The sequence below is a fragment of the Trichosurus vulpecula genome, chromosome 8 (genome assembly GCF_011100635.1).
Source record: "Trichosurus vulpecula isolate mTriVul1 chromosome 8, mTriVul1.pri, whole genome shotgun sequence".
Lineage (NCBI taxonomy): Eukaryota > Metazoa > Chordata > Mammalia > Diprotodontia > Phalangeridae > Trichosurus > Trichosurus vulpecula.
This window is the reverse complement of record NC_050580.1, coordinates 31781317-31799385: the sequence shown is the minus strand read 5'-3', so window position 1 is coordinate 31799385 and position 18069 is coordinate 31781317. Positions and strand designations below refer to the sequence as shown.

General features: G+C 40.2%; 1 protein-coding gene across 1 annotated transcript in view; it reads right to left on the bottom strand.

Moving 5' to 3' along the window:
* CCAR1 (cell division cycle and apoptosis regulator 1) overlaps positions 1-18069 on the bottom strand; it is a 53060-nt gene that overhangs the window by 20026 nt on the left and 14965 nt on the right. Inside the window, exons 3-10 of the mRNA XM_036734674.1 lie at positions 11751-11923; positions 11311-11355; positions 10092-10124; positions 8655-8848; positions 6019-6133; positions 5741-5933; positions 3826-3955; positions 3534-3695 (exon numbers count right to left, since the gene is read on the bottom strand). Of these exons, the coding sequence (XP_036590569.1) occupies positions 3534-3695; positions 3826-3955; positions 5741-5933; positions 6019-6133; positions 8655-8848; positions 10092-10124; positions 11311-11355; positions 11751-11923 (1045 nt within the window). The remainder of the gene's footprint in view (positions 1-3533; positions 3696-3825; positions 3956-5740; positions 5934-6018; positions 6134-8654; positions 8849-10091; positions 10125-11310; positions 11356-11750; positions 11924-18069) is intronic.

The following is an 18069-nucleotide window of genomic DNA, read 5'->3' as shown; positions in this document are numbered from 1 at the left end:
TGTGGAAAAGAAAATGTAGAACTAAGGGCAAGAATAATAGATGTGAATAAATAAAGAAACATCTTCATGACTAGGGTCAGCTACTCAAGGCCTAACAATGTCTTCTGTTTTCACACCAATCATTGACTTGTCCTGTCATTATCGAAGCCAAGGACTGGTTTAGCAAAACCAACAGCCATTCGTGCTGTGCTCAGAGTCCCGTCCCGTCCCGTCCCCCCCCCCCCCTCCCGCTACTGAGAAGAGGAAGGGTACATTTTAACATCTGTTCATCATGAAAATTAATCAGAGTTCACAGATCAATGAGAAAACACTACTGCAGAGGGCTCAGGCTGCAGTCTCCTGACAGAGATGGGATGGATGCACTCAGGGTGCAGAGTAAGAAATACCTGTTTTTGTCACCATGGTTTGCCTTCCTCTTTCTCAATGGAAGGGTGGGGGGGGTGCGTTTGGGGGGGGGGTGGCGCTAAGGAGGCAGGAGGGTAAGAAGTGGATTTATGTCAGAGTTTGCTTTTCAGTGTTGGTTTCATTTATCTTAGAGTCACTGTGTATACAGTTCTCCTGGTTCTGCTTAGTTCCCTATATCACCTCATACAAGTCTTTTCATATTTCTTTGAATGCCCCATATATTTTGCTTCTTATAAAACACACTAAGTAAATCTATGCTGGCTGACTGACATTTATATGCCACAAGTTATTTAGCTATTTCTTAAATGATGCACATCCACTTTATTTTACTTTCTGTTGCCACAAGAAGTCCTGCTATGAACATTTGGGACTATCTGGGGCTGTTCCTTCTGTTGGGGGTGCGGCAAAATGTTAAGAGGAATTCTAGAAATCAAATTGAGAAAAACAGTAACCGTTATCATTTTAATATTTCTTAAAGAAGAAAGGGGGTGAGTTAGAAGTCAGTCACAAAAGCTGCTAGATGACTTGTCAATAAACAAACATTTACTAAGAGCTTATTATGATGTGGCAGGAACTATGGTAGATGTTAAAGAAAAGACAAAAAGCCCCTCCCAGCTCTCAAGGAGTTCACATTCTAATGGTGGAGACAACAAAGAAGTAATTGTATCTGTACAAGTTTTTTTTTTTTTGGGGGGGGGGAGGGAGAGAGAGAGAGAGAGAGTGAGTGAGTGTGTGAGAGTGTGTGTGTGTGTGTGTGTGTGTGTGTGTGTGTGTGTGTGTATAGAAAGAGTGTATAGTCAGACAGACAGGAGGGGAAGGCAGGGGATGGGGAGATCATCACAGAGGGAAGGCTGTGGCAGCTAAGGGGCCTAGGACACGCCTCTTGTTATAGGTAAGACTGAGCTGTGTTTTGAAGAAACCAGGGAAGTCAGGAGGCAGAGGTAAGAAGGGGGCATGTTCTATGCACAGGGACAACGTCAGGAAGTAAGAGTTGTGTGCTACGAACAGCGATATCGAGGAGGACAAAGTAGGTGTTCTGCAGAGAGCATGAGGGCGTGAAACAGAAGAAGACTGGAAAGGCAGAAAGAGGCAAGGCTGTAAATGAGTTTTTTAAATGTCACACAAAGTTGATACAGGATCCAGGGAAGTTAAGAGGAAGCCCTACAAGTTTTGAGGGGAGTGACATGGTCATGTGCTTCACTGAAGCAAATCTTTGGCAGCACAGTGGAAGATGTGTTAGAGTGGGAGAAGATCCAAGGCAGGACCTGATGAGGGTAGCGGCTGTGTGGGCAGAAGAGGTAGAAACAAAATTCAGTAGCAGATTGAGATGTGGAGTAAATGTGACTGGGGAGCAGAAACCGAGGACTTTGGGATCAAGTTGGGGGGCGGGGGGGGGGCAGGGAATGATGAGTTGTTTTGGATGTGTTGACATCCCGTTTGAAATGTCCAAAAAGGCCACTGGTAATGCAGGACTGAACTCAGGCAAGAGACTGGGACTGGATATTTCTGAGAATCGTCCACATGATAGAGATGGGATTCGTGTTCAGGCACAAGTTGGACCTGACGGTCTCCAAAATCTTTCTCATTTTAAATTCTGCAATGAGGAAAAAGCACAAGTCCTCTACTCACAAAATATTCTCAAGAATTCTGCCTCCTCTATGAGTAATATATGTCCTGGTATAAAGTGATATGACGTGTACAAAGGCAGCTCCTCTTTCCATTCACTCTCTCCCTAAAAACATGTAAACTACACTGCAAACTTCAATTCAGCCTAATGGACAGTGTTTAGTACTAACGGAGAGGCAAGGGATTGGGGAATTGTGTGTGCGTGCGTTATGTGTGTGTGTGTGTGTGTGCGTGCGTGTGCGTGTGCGTGTGCAGATACCTATACTTGGGGTTTGGAATGTTTTCTTGTGTGCATTTAAATCTGTGTATTATATTCTGGGAATTCACATTCAAGAAAATGCTTAGGAAATGCTATCATTCTTCAAGAGCAAAGCAATAGAACTAGAAAGTTGACAAGTTTTGTCCTCTTGCTTTTATTTTGTCCCTACTGGGCACTTTATGTCGGTGGGGGGGAGGGGGGACCCTTGTAATATTTCTGCAGCTGGAGGACTTCTCAACAGTCAAGTGTTTTGCTATATCACCTATATGTAAAGTGTGGTTGTAAGCAAAAAGACACCAACAGAGCCAATGGAAAGAATGAATGCAAGGGAAAAAGACTAACACAAAATGATTAAGCAGGTTAATTTTGAAGAAATATTAAGAAATATTTTTCTCAGTGCACAAATTCTCCTGAGAATAAGGTAGAACGAGGCAACTGAATATACTAGAAGAATCAGAAGGAAAATCCTCCTATGCGCAAAGTTTTTGACTTTTAAGTGCTGTTCTTTTAATATCGGGCTGATTCTAGTGAAGCTTCGCTACCTGGAACCACTAAGAATGATGTGATCCATAAATGAACTTCCAAGGTAACTGAAGTTTTACCTTCTATTTAAGCTTCAGAACTTTAATTTAATTATTTTTGATGAAAACACCTTTAAATGTGCTCCATACTTTCTCATACAGAGCGTGCCAACCACCACTGACATATTCAGGCTGCATCAGGGTCACTGGGCCTCCCACAAAGCCCTGCTGTCCCTTACAAGGGCTTTTACAATGAGCATCGTCTCTTCTTGGAGCAACAATGGTTCTGATGAAGCCAAGTACAGGGGTTTTCTACTAAGCCTTTAATCCCCAGAGCCTCTGTCCTCTGCTGTGAGGCTCCTGCCCACCAGGCCCAGGCTATGCTGAGCCCTGCCCTGCCCTGCCCTTCATCACAACATCACAAACAACACAGAGTCCAACTTTAAGAAGCAGACTTTTACACAGAAGGAAAATCAACATCACGATTTTCTGAATCAATAGCATGTTACTCAGTGGTTGGCCTTCAGAGGGTAGCAGGCGTAGAAGTGACAAGCTTATGTCATATCGTCAGCCCTTCAATAAATTGTAACAGCACTATACTCTAGACAACCAAGTTAAATTTTAAAACAATCTTAGCATGCAAAATTCTGGCAAATTATAACTTAGGGGCTCTTATACTAACGATTTTGAATAATTCAATATTGAGATCAATAGGAACCTACCAATCTAGTGAAAACTTTGAAAACTGAACAGTGTAACGAGGAACAACACGCCGGGGTCTTCGAGGTGATCGCTCCCTCTCTCTTCGGGGAGATCGCTCCCTTGAACGTTTCCTCTGAGGTGATCTTTCCCGAGATCTACGTCTCTCTCGCTCCCTTTCACGACTTAAAAGAAAGTTTGATAAAAATTACTTTTATTTCTAGCATAAGAGAACAAATCTTTAAAGAAAAACATTTTAACAGAAGAAAAAAGCAACAACCAAGAGTCCGTGCCACAGTTCCTGAAACACCATACCTTCTGTCATCTTTTCTGTTAGGAACTGGGTCCCCTCTGTCATTTCTCCCTGAAAATCTGGACGGTGGATCTAACCTTCGTGCTGGTTGTGGCTGTGAAACTATACGGACAGGGGGCTGTAACAAACCAGCTTAAAGAGATACAGACACACTTTAGGATATATTTTTACAAATTACAAAGCCATCACCTAGCTCAATTTTATATATAGTTGCCTACATATATACAGAATTACAAATTGTCAAATGGGTAAAAAGAAAAGCATCACCAGCATAATAACTTAGTGTTATCAAACATTAAATACTTTCTTGATGACATTCTGCATAGATTGGTGAGGAATAGCATTATCTTAGAAATAGCCATTAAAAATCTATTTCAAGCAAAAATCACACACTATTCAAACAATAAATGCTTTTGTTACAATGCAGACATTAAAAATGTGAACTGTGGATATAGGGAATGAGACTCTCACAACTCAACCAAATAAAATCACAAAAACAAAGACAACCCTTCTTCAAAGGCCAGAAAGATTTCAAATTCTTCTTCTCTTCCAAATAGCACAGGCCAAATAGTTACAGGCAAAATTTACGGGCCTTGAAATGTTTGTACTATCTGCTCAGGGCTGAAATAAAAACTTATTCAAATTATTAAAAGAGATGAATGTACCTAACATTTGCAAACCCTAATTACAAGTTGGTTTACAATCTGTAGTTCTCAGAGTGGAACTGTGAGGAGGAGGAGAAATCAAGGGCACCAAAATTTTTCAATTTCAAGATATGAAGTGATGAGCATAGAAAAAGCAGGAATCTCAGTTAGGATTTGGCAAAAAGCATTCAATCATATCCTTGCTTGTGGTTCAAGATACATGGTAAACTTGCCAGTCCTGATCAGGACCGTACCTTTTTGAAACTAGTCTATAACAGGCATGGTAAATTACAGATTGACGTATATACTGTTAACTTGAATTATATTTCTCTAGTGTGTAGGCTGTAGACAAACAAAACTTACAAAGAATTCTTGAAAAGTCAGTCAATATCAATCTTTCAAGAACTTTCAAATGACAAACTACTGCTAGGATTGTATGCAGTTTTTTCATTAAGAATACAAGTTTGAGGGAGCGGGTGGCTTCAATTTTTATATGGAATGTTAATTTCTTCATCAGCAGAGCCACCTTAAAATATGAACCAAAAGAAGCCCCAATTTACTCTCAAATATGAATGGCCCAAGGACTCAACTACTTGTAATATCTCAAATAGGAAAATTTTTACATGGGGAAAAAACTTGTCTAAATCTTTGGGAAATTCAAGTAATAATTATCACATTGCAATGTCATTAATTAAACATAATTCAAAGCCCAATGACCAGGCTAAAACTAATTCAGAAGCTGGAATGATAAAAAGTGGTGCTGTTGCTTCAAAAGGCACACTAGATCTTACTGCTTAAACATTCTATCTTTGTCTATTTAAATGTTTAATCACAGAAAGAGCAGTGGCTTTTCTCTCAAAGGTAAACAGTGAGCACAACTAGATACCTTAAATCTCACCCTTAAAGCACAACTGGGTACAATCTCATTTAAATCAGCACAAGCTGGTAGGCAAACACTTAAATAAGGAAATGTCATTTCATGAGTCTGTTAGGAAAGGCAAATCAAAATAATTCATGGTCTGCACTATGGAATCATTTCTGTTGAAGAAGCAGTGAGTTTTGAAGCCTGGCTGGGATTTACGGAAGAGTGCAAAAAAATTTAAGGAAAAAAGACTCTTTCTATTTTCTCTTCGCTCAACTTTCTTTGTTCAAACTGAACATAAAAGTTCCCTGTCCTTTTGCAATTAGCTGCACATTTCTGGCACTGGATCTTTAAATAATGTATTTGTCTGAACCATCCCCCAAGAAGACACAGATCTCTTTAACATGATACCTTTCTGCTGTGGCTGCTGTAATAAAGGCTGTGGCTGAGTCTGAAGCAGAGGTGTAATCGATGCAGCTGAAATCTGTGCTTGCAACAGTGACTGGGGTTGAGGCTGAGCCTGAACGCCAAACGCAGTCTGTTGGGCAAGTGGCTGGAGCACAGCCGGAGGTGTCTTCAGTAAAGGCTGGGTCTGAGACTGATTCTAGAAAAAAAAGAAGAAGCCCTTAGGAGCTAGAAGATTTCCATCACAGCGTCCGACTATTCTTTTGCAGTCCACACATACATACCTGATTTGGCAAGGTCTGAATTCTTTGTGCATTCCATTTAAAAGGCATGCTGGGGTTGTAGGTGGCTTCCACCAACACTCTGTCACCTACTTGGGGTGTTTTTCCTTTGACAGCGCTGCAAACAGAAAGCAAGTTGAGACCTCCAACTAGAAAGCCATTCCCTAAAAGCAGGGCCAAGTGCTAGAGGCAGGCCATTGCTGGACTGGTGATGTCACAAGCACAGGGCACTCCTGATGAGGAAACCCCGTCAATGCTGAGGGGCAAGGACTCTGCACTAGAATCCTAATGAAAAGCCCAGGCTCCACCCATCCCCTCTAAGACACTACAGACACTTAAGGAATGCAAAAGACATGTCTAATGTAGAAGGTGGTTATGGGGAAAGAAGCATCTCTGATCTTTGACTCCTCATCACATTCCTCAAGGGTGTCCTTTTCCAGTCCCGTCCCGTTCCCCCCCCATATTTGTGTCTTTGCTCTTAAAAGAGATGAGAAAGGAATGGCAGCTGGAGGGAGCACTGTGGAGTTGTGCTGAGGCTGACTGAAAACCAATAAAAGGACAGAGAGATGAAGCTCTCTCCTCTGCTTCTCACATGCCATCATCTACCATAAAAGCAAATATATTCATACTATCAAACTCTCAAAGAGAGTCTGAATGACCAATTTGTAGCTGTTCTGAGGTCACAAATCCGTCACTGTGACATGAATTGATATTTTATTGCATTTTCATCTTACTTTTTCTGATTGCCTCTAATCCAAAACTAAAGATTTGATATTTTTACTCCCTAATCTCACTGCATGTCAGTTCATCAATATGGTTAAAAATGTCAATTAATTATTGAAGAGTATAATACTGGTAATTTACTAGTGGCTTAATGAGCTTATTGAACATTTGAGTTTCACTTTTAAAATGTGTGGCTGCAGTCTAACTTTTTAAGATTACATGTTCCATCTTAAAAAGCCTACCATATAGAACAATCTTCTACTTCCAGACCTTTGCACAAGCTGTGCCCTATGCCTGGAGTGCTCTCTCCTCTTATAATCTCTAGCTGATCTCTGCTAGTTTTACTGTACTTTCCAACATTATTTTGTACATATTTGGTGTTCATTACCCCAGCAGAAAGTAAATTCCCTGAGGTTAGGGACCTTTTTGTTTTTGAGCTTGTAGCCCTAGTGCTGAACATAAGGCTTGTTACAATGTAGATACTCGATCAATGTTTGCTGAATGAAATGAACTCTTTTACCATTACTAAGTTTTATGGGCAGAATCTAATTCAGGAGGTGGCACAATGGAGTGGCTGCTAGTCTCCCATCTCTAGCTGCCTCCCAGACATCTCCAACTGGATGATCGGAAATATCAGACATCTTCAACTGGACATGTCTAAAACAGAACTCATTCTTCTTCCTCCTAAGTTAATTACAGGCACCACTGTCCTCCAGGCTACCCAGGCTCATCCTGGACTCCCCACTCTCTCGAGGCTGCCAAAACCCATTTCCCCTCTGCACCGTCTCCCCTCACCCCTTTCTCTCCTGACACAGCCCCAACCCTGGTGCAGGCCCTCATCATGTCACACCTGGATTACTGAAACAGCCTGATGTGGATGAGGGGGTTTGCCCGCCTCAAGTCTCTCCACCTGCCAGGCCTTCCTCCATTCAGTCACCACTCAAACTCCAGTGACTCCTTGTCACCTCCAGGATCAAATACAAAATCCTATTTGGTGTAAAAGGCCCTTTGTGACCTGGCTCCCTCCTACCCACATGTATCCCACAATTACAGTGACATTCACCTCTATGCCGTTCCTTGTGCAAAGTTCTCCATGTCTCAACTCCAGCATTTTTACTGGTTTCCTTAATGCCTACATAGCCCTCCTTGCTCATCTCCATCTCCTACCTTCCCTCAAGTCCCAAATAAAAATCCCACCTTCCATGAGAAGCCCATCCTAGTCTCCCTTGATACTAGTGTCCTCCCTCTGCTGATTCTTTCTAATTTTTCCTGTATACATTGTATGCATAGTTGTTTAAAAGTAGCCTCCTCCCCTAGACCGTAAGGTCCCTGAGGGCAGGGATTGTTTTGTTTCTTGTATCCTCATTTAGTAGAGTACCTTATATAGTAGATGCTTAATAAGTTAACTGACTGATAGCCTTTAGGTCAGGAAGATCTGAGTTCTACTTCTGAGTCTCACCATTTACTAGTTGTGTGACCCTGAACAAGTCACTTAACTGCTCTCTGCCTCAGCTCCCTCATCTGTAAAACGGGGAAAACAAAACCTACCTCACAGGGTTGTTGTGAGAATCAAGGGAGATAATATATGTAAAGACCTTGTAAGAACTATATAGAGTTAATACAGAAATAAAAATAACTTATCATTAGTAAATTATTACAGAGAAGCAATACTAAAAAAAGACGGACGCCTGACCTACACAGTTAACCCCAAAAGGACCAGGCACACCAACTGACACACAAAAGTTATAATTTTGCTATACATTAAATTTTTTTGTGCTCTCTTTATTTCCTTTGCCTTACTGACATAAAAATGGCCTGATTGATGGAGTTGCTGGGTCCTTTAAGGCACTCCTCAGCCCTGGTTCTGGTGCTTGTGGGAGATGTTTGCTCCTGGCCACGGCCAAGTACCAGCTTACCTGAGCTGAAAGAATACATCCTCATCCACAAATCCAAAGGTATCGTGTAACTTTGTAACAACTCCCGTGAAGACTCGCTGCTTCTGAGGCTGAGTTTGCTGCTGACTCGACCGTGGCGTTGGGTATGAGACCGTAATCTGTGCTGCTGGCTGAGGAGTCGACAGACTCAGGCTCGTGGGCAAGGCAACAGCTGGCTAGAAACAGAGAGACCCCCAAAGTAAATTGTTTAGGATGTGCCTTGTTTGGCCTCTTGGAGAGGATGTGGGCAAAAAAATGCACGTGGGAGCTGCATTGTGCTCTGTCTGTACTTCAAGATGGAGTATATACACTGACAAGGTTATGGGCCTATTTAGTATGAGATGGAGTAAAAATTGTAAGGACTAATTAGAAATAAAAAAAAAGTTTTGAAAAGTACTTTCCATCCTCAATGTTCTTCTCTCAATCCCCTTTTCCTTAACTGGACTGGAAGGACTGAGGGTGGGCCTGCCCCAGACCACTCATGTTTCAGGAGTCACATAAGCTGAAAATTAGGTGAAATGGGAAATAACCAGAGGAGCTAGATCAGCTCTTAAGGACTGTTTGCATTGGGAATGGAGGGCAACACTCAATGTGAAAAGTAGGGAAGACATCAAGAAAGGCAACAAGGTTCCCAAATACAGCTATTCCCCATCTCCCAACTTAGGGCAAATGTGGTTTTGTGGAGCAGAAGTCTGGTGGAGACAAGCCCCAGTGAACGCATCTTTTTGGATGACAGGACAATTTCTAGTCTGGTACACCACACTGCTAGATTTGTAATCTCCACCAGATGAAGACTGAAAGCCCTAAGATAATCCCCATGACCTGCAAAAGAAGGTAAAGTAGAGATTTAAGCTGGAGGTGGTAAGGGGGCAGGAGTCTCATGTGAAGGATTGCTTCCACTGGGAAATAAAAGTGGATGAGTCTGTTGGAAATGGGTAATATGTTATTTGATTTTTGCCCTTTAATCTGGAATCTTCTCAATTCTAAACAGCTCGAGCACATAAAAAGATACGAAGCTTCTCTACTGCGTGTTAGCTGTAAGTTCAATATTATTGGGTTTTCAACTTCCATCCCTTTAAAATACAACTGACATAGAAACTATGAATGCAATCTATTACATCTCAACTACTTGTCCAAAAGAAGTCCATTGAAAACAAAAATATAACAGATAAGCTTGAAATACAACTAATGTCAGTATCTCCATGCAAAAATGAAATCAATGTAAGTCTTTTTTTTATGGTTAGAATTAGACTAAAAAGATTTTTATGATCAGAAAACAGTAAGTAATGAGATGACATTTCTTTTTCTAGTATAATGGACATGATCCATCATCTATTTGTGTAAGTATGGAATGAAAATAAAGGGTCATCTATTCATCATTTTGACCTCTGAATAAAGGAAGAATGAAATCAAACTAACCTGTGTTAACAAGGTCTGCTGAGGTTGCTGCAACTAAAAACAGGGGAAAAAAGTGAGTGAATCACATAGCTATAATATATATGTATATGTGGCAAACAGATATTTCAAATGTTAGTGATATATACATATGCAAGCATTTAAAATGGCAAAAAGTCTTGACCTATGACTAAATTTTCGTTTCTACTCTAGTCACAAACAATCCAAGTTACTCATTATAAACTATCATGCGCGCGCGCACGCACACACACACACACATACGCGCACACACACACCCTCACATTTTTAGATTCCTATGGGCTCCATTTTGCTGTTCTCACTTAATACCATTCACTAAGTCAGTCTCTTAGCACCACTCCTCACCACAGTCTGACAGTTTAGCATTTGTAACACATGCTGGATTTGGAGGCAGCAGCATCTAGGCTCAACTCTCACCTCTGACACTGGTTGAGTGACCATTTAACCTCAGTGAGCCTGTTTCTTCATCTGTAAAATGGGCATGTTAAGAAGCACAAGGGGTTGTCACAGGTCTCCAATGAGATGCATGTTAAGTATTTTGCAAACTTTACTCATCCCATTGTTTGTGAAAATTTAGCCCCCTAGAGCTCTGTATGGTTACTGTATGCCAGAACGATGGAGAACCATGCAGCCACATACGTGACAACAGCTGAGAGTCACTAGGACGTAAACAAGGCATGTGGTGGTGGGACAGAGGTTGGCACTCGTCCACTACAAGCAGGAACTAAGCCCGGGTCAAGGTAGGAACGGTCTCTTTGTAGAAATAGTTTGCGCCCCTGAATTTTTAACTGGAAGGGCAGGGGGAATGTATACTAAGCATCAAACTTTGTTTTTTTTTCTAACAGTAATGAAATTTGTCCATGGGTATTTCCCACGATAAATCTTACCTTAGTTTGAGAGTTAATCTGGTCCATAACTTCAGTTGATTAAAATAATAAAATTTCCCTATAACGTCATCTTTCAATATATTTTGTTCACACCCCACCCTCTAATCACCCCCAAAAGAGTTCCAAACTCTTAGTACCATGGAAAAGGTCATAGAAGACATCTAGTTCAACTCCTTCATTTTACAAGTGAACCCAGAAAGATAAAGTGATTTCTAAGGTAACAGGTGGAAATTAAAATGCTAATATATCCATTTTCAAAGTACATAGCTATCTTTAAAAAGTCAAATATGTATATTTTTAAGAAAAAAGGAACAAACCTGTTGCTGCACACTATACAGGGCCTGTTGAGGTTGTGAATATTGCTGGAAAAAAGAATGAAAAACAAACAACATTGTTCAAAGTAGCATCCAGAAATTTAATTAACTTTGAGAAGACTCTACCCAAACTTTATACATAGCAAGAATTACATTTAAAGAAACTATAAGTAGTTAAATCTCACTATGCTAAAATGAAGAAAATGGTGAATGCATATTAAGGACCTTCCATATGGGCTGGATTAACCAAAATATCATTTTGTTAAAAACTCATTTCTAAATTTTATTTAAATTATCACACACGTGATTTAGCCCCATCTAAGAATATTAAAACCATGTGTGAACGTATCAACACCTCTTCTTTCATCACTCAGATTTTCTTTGGAGACTCAACACGGAATTTTACATTCTAAATGAACTACATTAACTGCTGAAGAGGGTACCTGTTGCAAGGCTGCAGCAGCAGCTGCTGCTTGTTGCTGCAAGGCTGCAGTCTGAGTGAGCTGATAGTTGGCAGGAGTTGGTGTGGTAAGGCCCGCTGCTGCCAGGGCCGTCTGTTGAGTGTAGATGGTAGGGGATGCTCCAAGTAGCGATGGCTGCTGAACTCCCAAAGCAGCTAAAAAACAAAGTGGGATGATTTAGTCCCCTTCTAGGAACTGTCCAAGGGGGTTTAGCCATCCCCTCCTACCAGGGGAGATTATGGATGAGGAATTCTGTGAGCTGTAAAGTCTCAGATGATGTAAGTATGGGGGATGGTGGCTGCTGAGGCTCACAGCTACACATCCTGAGCTGGTAAACTAAAAGCTGAACATCAGGAATTCAAAAAGCACGTCAAGGCCCCCAATGATTATGAATGAACTGCTTTGTGTTAAACCAAGACATGGAACATTCAAACCCACTGAAAGTAAGATGTTCCATAATCAACCTACAACTTATAAAGCTCCATAACTCAGGCCAAATGCCTAAAATGACATTTGTTACAAGGAAAGAATGTGAAAGAGAAAGTCTACACTGCTTTTATTAACTTGTACTTACTGCTTAAATCTTCAAATGATTTTAATCTACTATGGTCTGGAAGGACTACTGAAAGAAGCCTTCCACTTCCACAGAAGAATTCTTAACTATTATTTCTGTTTTATTTATGGCAAGTCTAACATGAGTGCAAAATATGTATATCAGCATGGTAACTTAAAATAACAAATTTTTGAGATTTTAGTGCTCTTCTATAGGAAGAATGAGAAGGAAAATGGATCACTTAGTGTCTGCAGGGGTGGGATTTGTTCTGTGAAGTTTGGATTCAATCAAAGGGCTAAACTTGAGGATCTAGAAGGCCACAGGTTTCCCACCCCTGGTCTAGAGCTTTGTTTTTTTTTTTTATTTTGCTGATTTAATATTTATAATGTTAGGGTATGTTAAAGTCAGAGATTGTTTGCCTTGAAATAAAAAGACAGCAGGCAGGGTTAATTAAGAACCAAAAAAAAAAAACAAAACAAACAAACCAAAGAAAAGGAAAAAGGAATTAAAAAGCAATGTAAACTTTTGTGCAAGGTTATTAAATGCATACAACCGATAAATGAAGTAATCAGTTTAAAGAATATAAGACATGAAATATTTCACAACTACCATAGTGACAGCCTCAGGGGACAAACATCATGTTGTGATGATATTCTGTATAGGACACAAACACAAATCATTCAAGAAGCTCCACAATCTGATTGAACCCTTCTGAGATTAGGATCGCCAGACCTTTGAAAACTGGTTATAAATTTACACAACTTACAATGGCTGCCGAAGAGTATTGCTTTTTCATGTCAGAAAGTGGGCAGATCCTATTTGAAATGTTCATAAATTCCAATTGACCTCTTTGACATGAAATGAAAGATACAAAGATTTTTTAAGATAGCTTATTGCTGTGCTTCAGAGCAGAACTGTTTGGAGGGATTTTAATTTTATTTTCTGGACAGAAGCAGGAGCAAAGGGAGACTACAAGACACAACAAACCCAAGACTGAGAAAACTTTGATTTCATTGTCCATTCCCTTCTCATTCTTTCACTCTAAGAAAGAGGTGGATATCAGCTTAGGACAGAATGTCTATGTCTCCCATAAGGCTCAAGAAAAGGCCAGTGTAAAGGGGCCAGGAGGTACAGCTTGGCACTCAAATATTATCCAACTAATCAATCAACAAGCATTATTAAACAAACCAGGCACTGTAAAAGCCCTGGGAATGCAGGGACAAAAACAATGCCTTCAAAGAAGGTACATTCTACTGGATGAAAAGCAGGGACACATACATGGATATATAAGACCAATACAAGATAACCTTGGGGAAGAAGGCACTAGTAACCAAGGCGACCAGGAAAAGCTTCATGCAAGAGTTGGTAATTGAGTTGAGTCTCAAAGGAAACCAAGGATTCAGGGTTCTAATTGGGGAGTGTGAGCTCTAGGCACAGGGGACAGCCAAGGTAGTGTGCAAGGGCACCAAGACATGAGACAGAATGTCATGTGTTAGCAATAGTAAAGAGACCATTTTGAATGAACTGTGTAGATTGTGTGAAGGGGGGATATCTGTAGTAAAAGGGAATGTGGAACAATGGCCAGAGCCTCAAATGTTCTGTTTATCCCCTTTCCACTACAGTGTCAGGGGCCAAGTGGTGGGAAAGGAGGCAGAGGGTGCTAAGAACCACATGGTTTTTAGACTAAAGGCGTCAAACACGTGGCCCACAACAGGTCCAAGTGTGACCTGGACCTAATTAAAATACAGTTCCTATATGCTTTGCATGATTGCACATGTATAACCTATACCAAATTGCTTACCATCTCAGGGAGGGGACACAGAGGGAGGAAAGGAGAGAATTTAGAACTCAAAATTTTAAAAAATGAATGTTAAAAATTGTTTTTATGTGTAATTGGTGAAAAAATTAAATATTCAAAAATGTAGTTCCTATCTGATTTTAATATGTTGATGCATTAGTAAAAAAAGAAATACATAAAATGTGCTGTCTTCTAAGTCAATGTGTAAACTGTAGGGATCTTCATGTACAGTTTAGTGGCCCCTGTTTCTATGTGAGTTTGGTACCATTTTAGACCTGGGCCATCAGCTGTCCAAGTACAAGGTTCTTGTTCAATGACAGTAGACATATCATACCAAACTTGACATTCTTGCTATAAATGAAAAGTGGTTACATGGTGTGAACAAGGGATAACTTATGGACAGCCCTTGTACTCCACTGATGTCCTTGAAGTGTCAACAGAAAGCAAAAAAGGCCCCCGACTTGTTGGGTGGACATGGACAATAGTCACATAAACAGACAGGCATGGATGAGCTGTGACCTGCATCAGTTGCAGGAAGGCAAATTGGCTGAAAGGAATTACATGGATCACATGGATCATAGTTAACTGAATGCTGGAGTGAGATAACCTTTTTTTAACTTCATTTCTACTGTTGTCGGTATTTTCTCCATTCGTCTGCTCTAGATACATAAAAAATTCCTAGAGGTCCTGTGCTTATGTCAAAGAGAAAAGAAATAACATGAAGAGAGAACATGTCAGGTTCATGCAGGTGAACCAGTGAAACAGTCCTTTAATAGTGTGAAGGGAATTATGATTTTTATAATAATTGATGTAATATGGGTAATGAATGGGTAATGATAGATTAGATTTTTCACATTTGCCTCTCTAGTGAGTCAGACTGACAATGCACCTTGAAATGATCAATCAGACCTTGATGATGCTCACAATCATGGCATTCTTGTGAATATTCACTTCTCAAGTGAAGTGAATCAAAGACTGCAGAACCCATTCCCATCACAGAACTGTGTTACTGTGACCCACCAAATAACGACCCCAAAGACCTGAGCAACACTGCGCCCACAGGATTCCAGGATTGTTATACTGTCTTCCATTAATGGGAAACCACATTGGCCCTGAGAAAAATGACTGTAATGCATCTTCCCCCCTCTCTTTCCATTATGATTTATGTATAAAATCTCTGTCTTCACTTCAGTGGGGTAGAATTCTGTTTAGGGGAATTCCCAATTTGCAAATCTGTTCCTTATAATGAAACTAATCAATTAAAAGGCTATCTGATTACTGACACTTTGTCTCTGGCCTGCTGTTTCATCATTCTCAGGTTAGAGACTGGGTCAGTAAAATCCTGTTAACGATAGTCACTGACACGATCTGCATTGGGGAACATATTAATTTTTCTGAAATTACTACTGTTTCCATAAAAGTTTGTCCATAAAAGTTATGCTATGCACTCAAATTCATTAGCAAATATTCAAAACTAGTGTAATAGGCAAACACAAAAGGAGAAACAATCTTTAACTAAAGGGCAAAATCTAGTTTGCCTAATGTTACATGTCTAGTGCTTGTGTATCTGAGTGCTTTATTTTTTAAAAACTAGGATGATGATCAGTCTGAAGGATGGGTTTCTTCTACGGCCAGTAACTAAAGTCTCAACATAATTAAATAAAATAATCACTATTTTTAATCTCAGCAAATTCCACGACCTCAATGACTCGGTCAGTAGAAAGGCATATGGTAGGTGGACACAGGTAGAACATAATCAATAATGATATGCACATGATAAATGACCAAAAAGACATTACAAAGGATTTTTAGGACCAAAAAGGGAAGAAGGGCAATCGTTAGCAAGACACAATAAATGGAACAGTGCAAATGCTACTTGGTATACTTAAGATATTAAAGGATCCAGGAGAAGACCTCTGGTAAACACTGAGTGGATTTTTTTTTATTTTATTTAAATTTATTTAACATATTTGGTTTTCAGCACTGATTTTCACAACAGTTTGAATTACAAATTTTCTCCCCATTTCTCCCCTCCCCCCCACTCCAAGATGGCATATATTCTGGTTGCCCTGTTCCCCAGTCAGCCCTCCCCTCTATCACCGCCCTCCCCTCTCATCCCCCTTTCCCTTCCTTTCTTGTAGGGCAAGATAAATTTCTATGCCCCATTGCCTGTGTATCTTATTTTTTAGTTGCATGCAGATTTTTTATGAAGATTTGTCAAAGTTCATTTATGAGAAGTTGTACCTGGATTATGTTCTGCACTGAATGTATTTTCCACAGTAAAATGACAGATACACAAGAGCAGGGCTATCAAACACGCAAGCACTGCAGGCTTCAACACTCCTGGGTCTAAGCCGGTCTAACCAGACTAAAACATAATTGGGAAATATTTAACAAAATAAAAATACAATAGAACACAGATAGTGTTTACATGGCTTTCTAAGCCAACATTTAGACTCCCCCCTGCATGAGAAAGTCCACCTGGCAAGCTGGAGTTGAAAACTTTTCATTAATCTAATCAGAAGAGCCCACAGGAAAGTATGGGAATTTCTTTCAAAAAAAAAAAAGACAAAACCCTGCATTTTTTTAGTCTACTTACCATACCAAGGATTTGAGGCCATGAGCAAACACACAACACAGTCTCTTTTCCTCATAATCAAGAAATCATGGCCAGAGTATGAGTCCATTAATATAACCAATAAATGGAAACCGTCAGCAACACCGATTTAAACAATGAGAAACAAAAAGCATGTCTTTAATATCACATCTTCTAGGGTTTGGTAACGTTTCCTAAGTGGCAATGCCAAGGATTCAATAACTCATTGCAATCTAAAGCCTTACGTGCCAGTAATTTCTTCTCTTGCCAAATGTTTGTAGATTGGGAGTCCTTGTGTCAACTGCAGGCCAGAGGTATTTCAGTATGATCTTATTTTGTACAGGTACACCTCGTTTCATTGTGCCATTTTCTTTTTCTTTTTTTTTTCTTTTTTTAATTCTTATTTTTTTAAAATTTATTTATTTAACATATTTAGTTTTCAGCATTGATTTTCACAAGAGTTTGAATTACAAATTTTCTCCCCATTTCCACCCTCCCCCCCACTCCAAGATGGGGTATATTCTGGTTGCCTTGTTCCCCAGTCAGCTCTCCCTTCTGTCACCCCCCTCCCCTCCCATCCCCTTTTCCCTTCCTTTCTTGTAGGGCAAGATAAATTTCTATGCCCCATTGCCTGTGTATCTTATTTTCTAGTTGCATGCAAAAACTTTTTTTTTGTTTTTGAACATCTGTTTTTAAAACTTTGAGTTCCAAATTCTCTCCCCTCTTCCCTTCCCACCCACCCTCCCTAAAAAGTCAAGGAATTCAACATAGGCCACATGTGTATCATTATGTATAACCCTTCCACAATACTCATGTTGTGAAAAACTATTTTTGCTCCTTCCCAACCCACCCCCCTTTATTGAATTTTCTCCCTTGACCCTGTCCCCTTTCCAAAGTGTTTGTTTTTGATTACCTCCACCCCCATCTGCCCTCCCCTCCATCATCCCCCCCCTTTTTTTTATCTTCTTCCCTCTTCTTTCCTGTGGGGTAAGATACCCAATTGAGTATGTATGGTATTCTCTCCTCAGGCCAAATCTGATGAGAGCAAGATTCACTCATTCCCCCCTCACCTGCCCTCTCCCCTCCTCCCACAGAACTGCTTCCTCTTGCCACCTTTATGCGAGATAATCCACCCCATTCTATCTCTCCCTATCTCCCTCTCTCAATATATTCCTCTCTCATCCCTTAATTTGATTTTATTTCTTTTAGATATCTTCCCTTCATCTTCAACTCACCCTGTGTCCTCTCTCTCTCTCTCTACATATATATATATATATACATACACATACATATATACATGCACATTCACATACACACACACACACACACACACATATATATATGCATGTTCCTT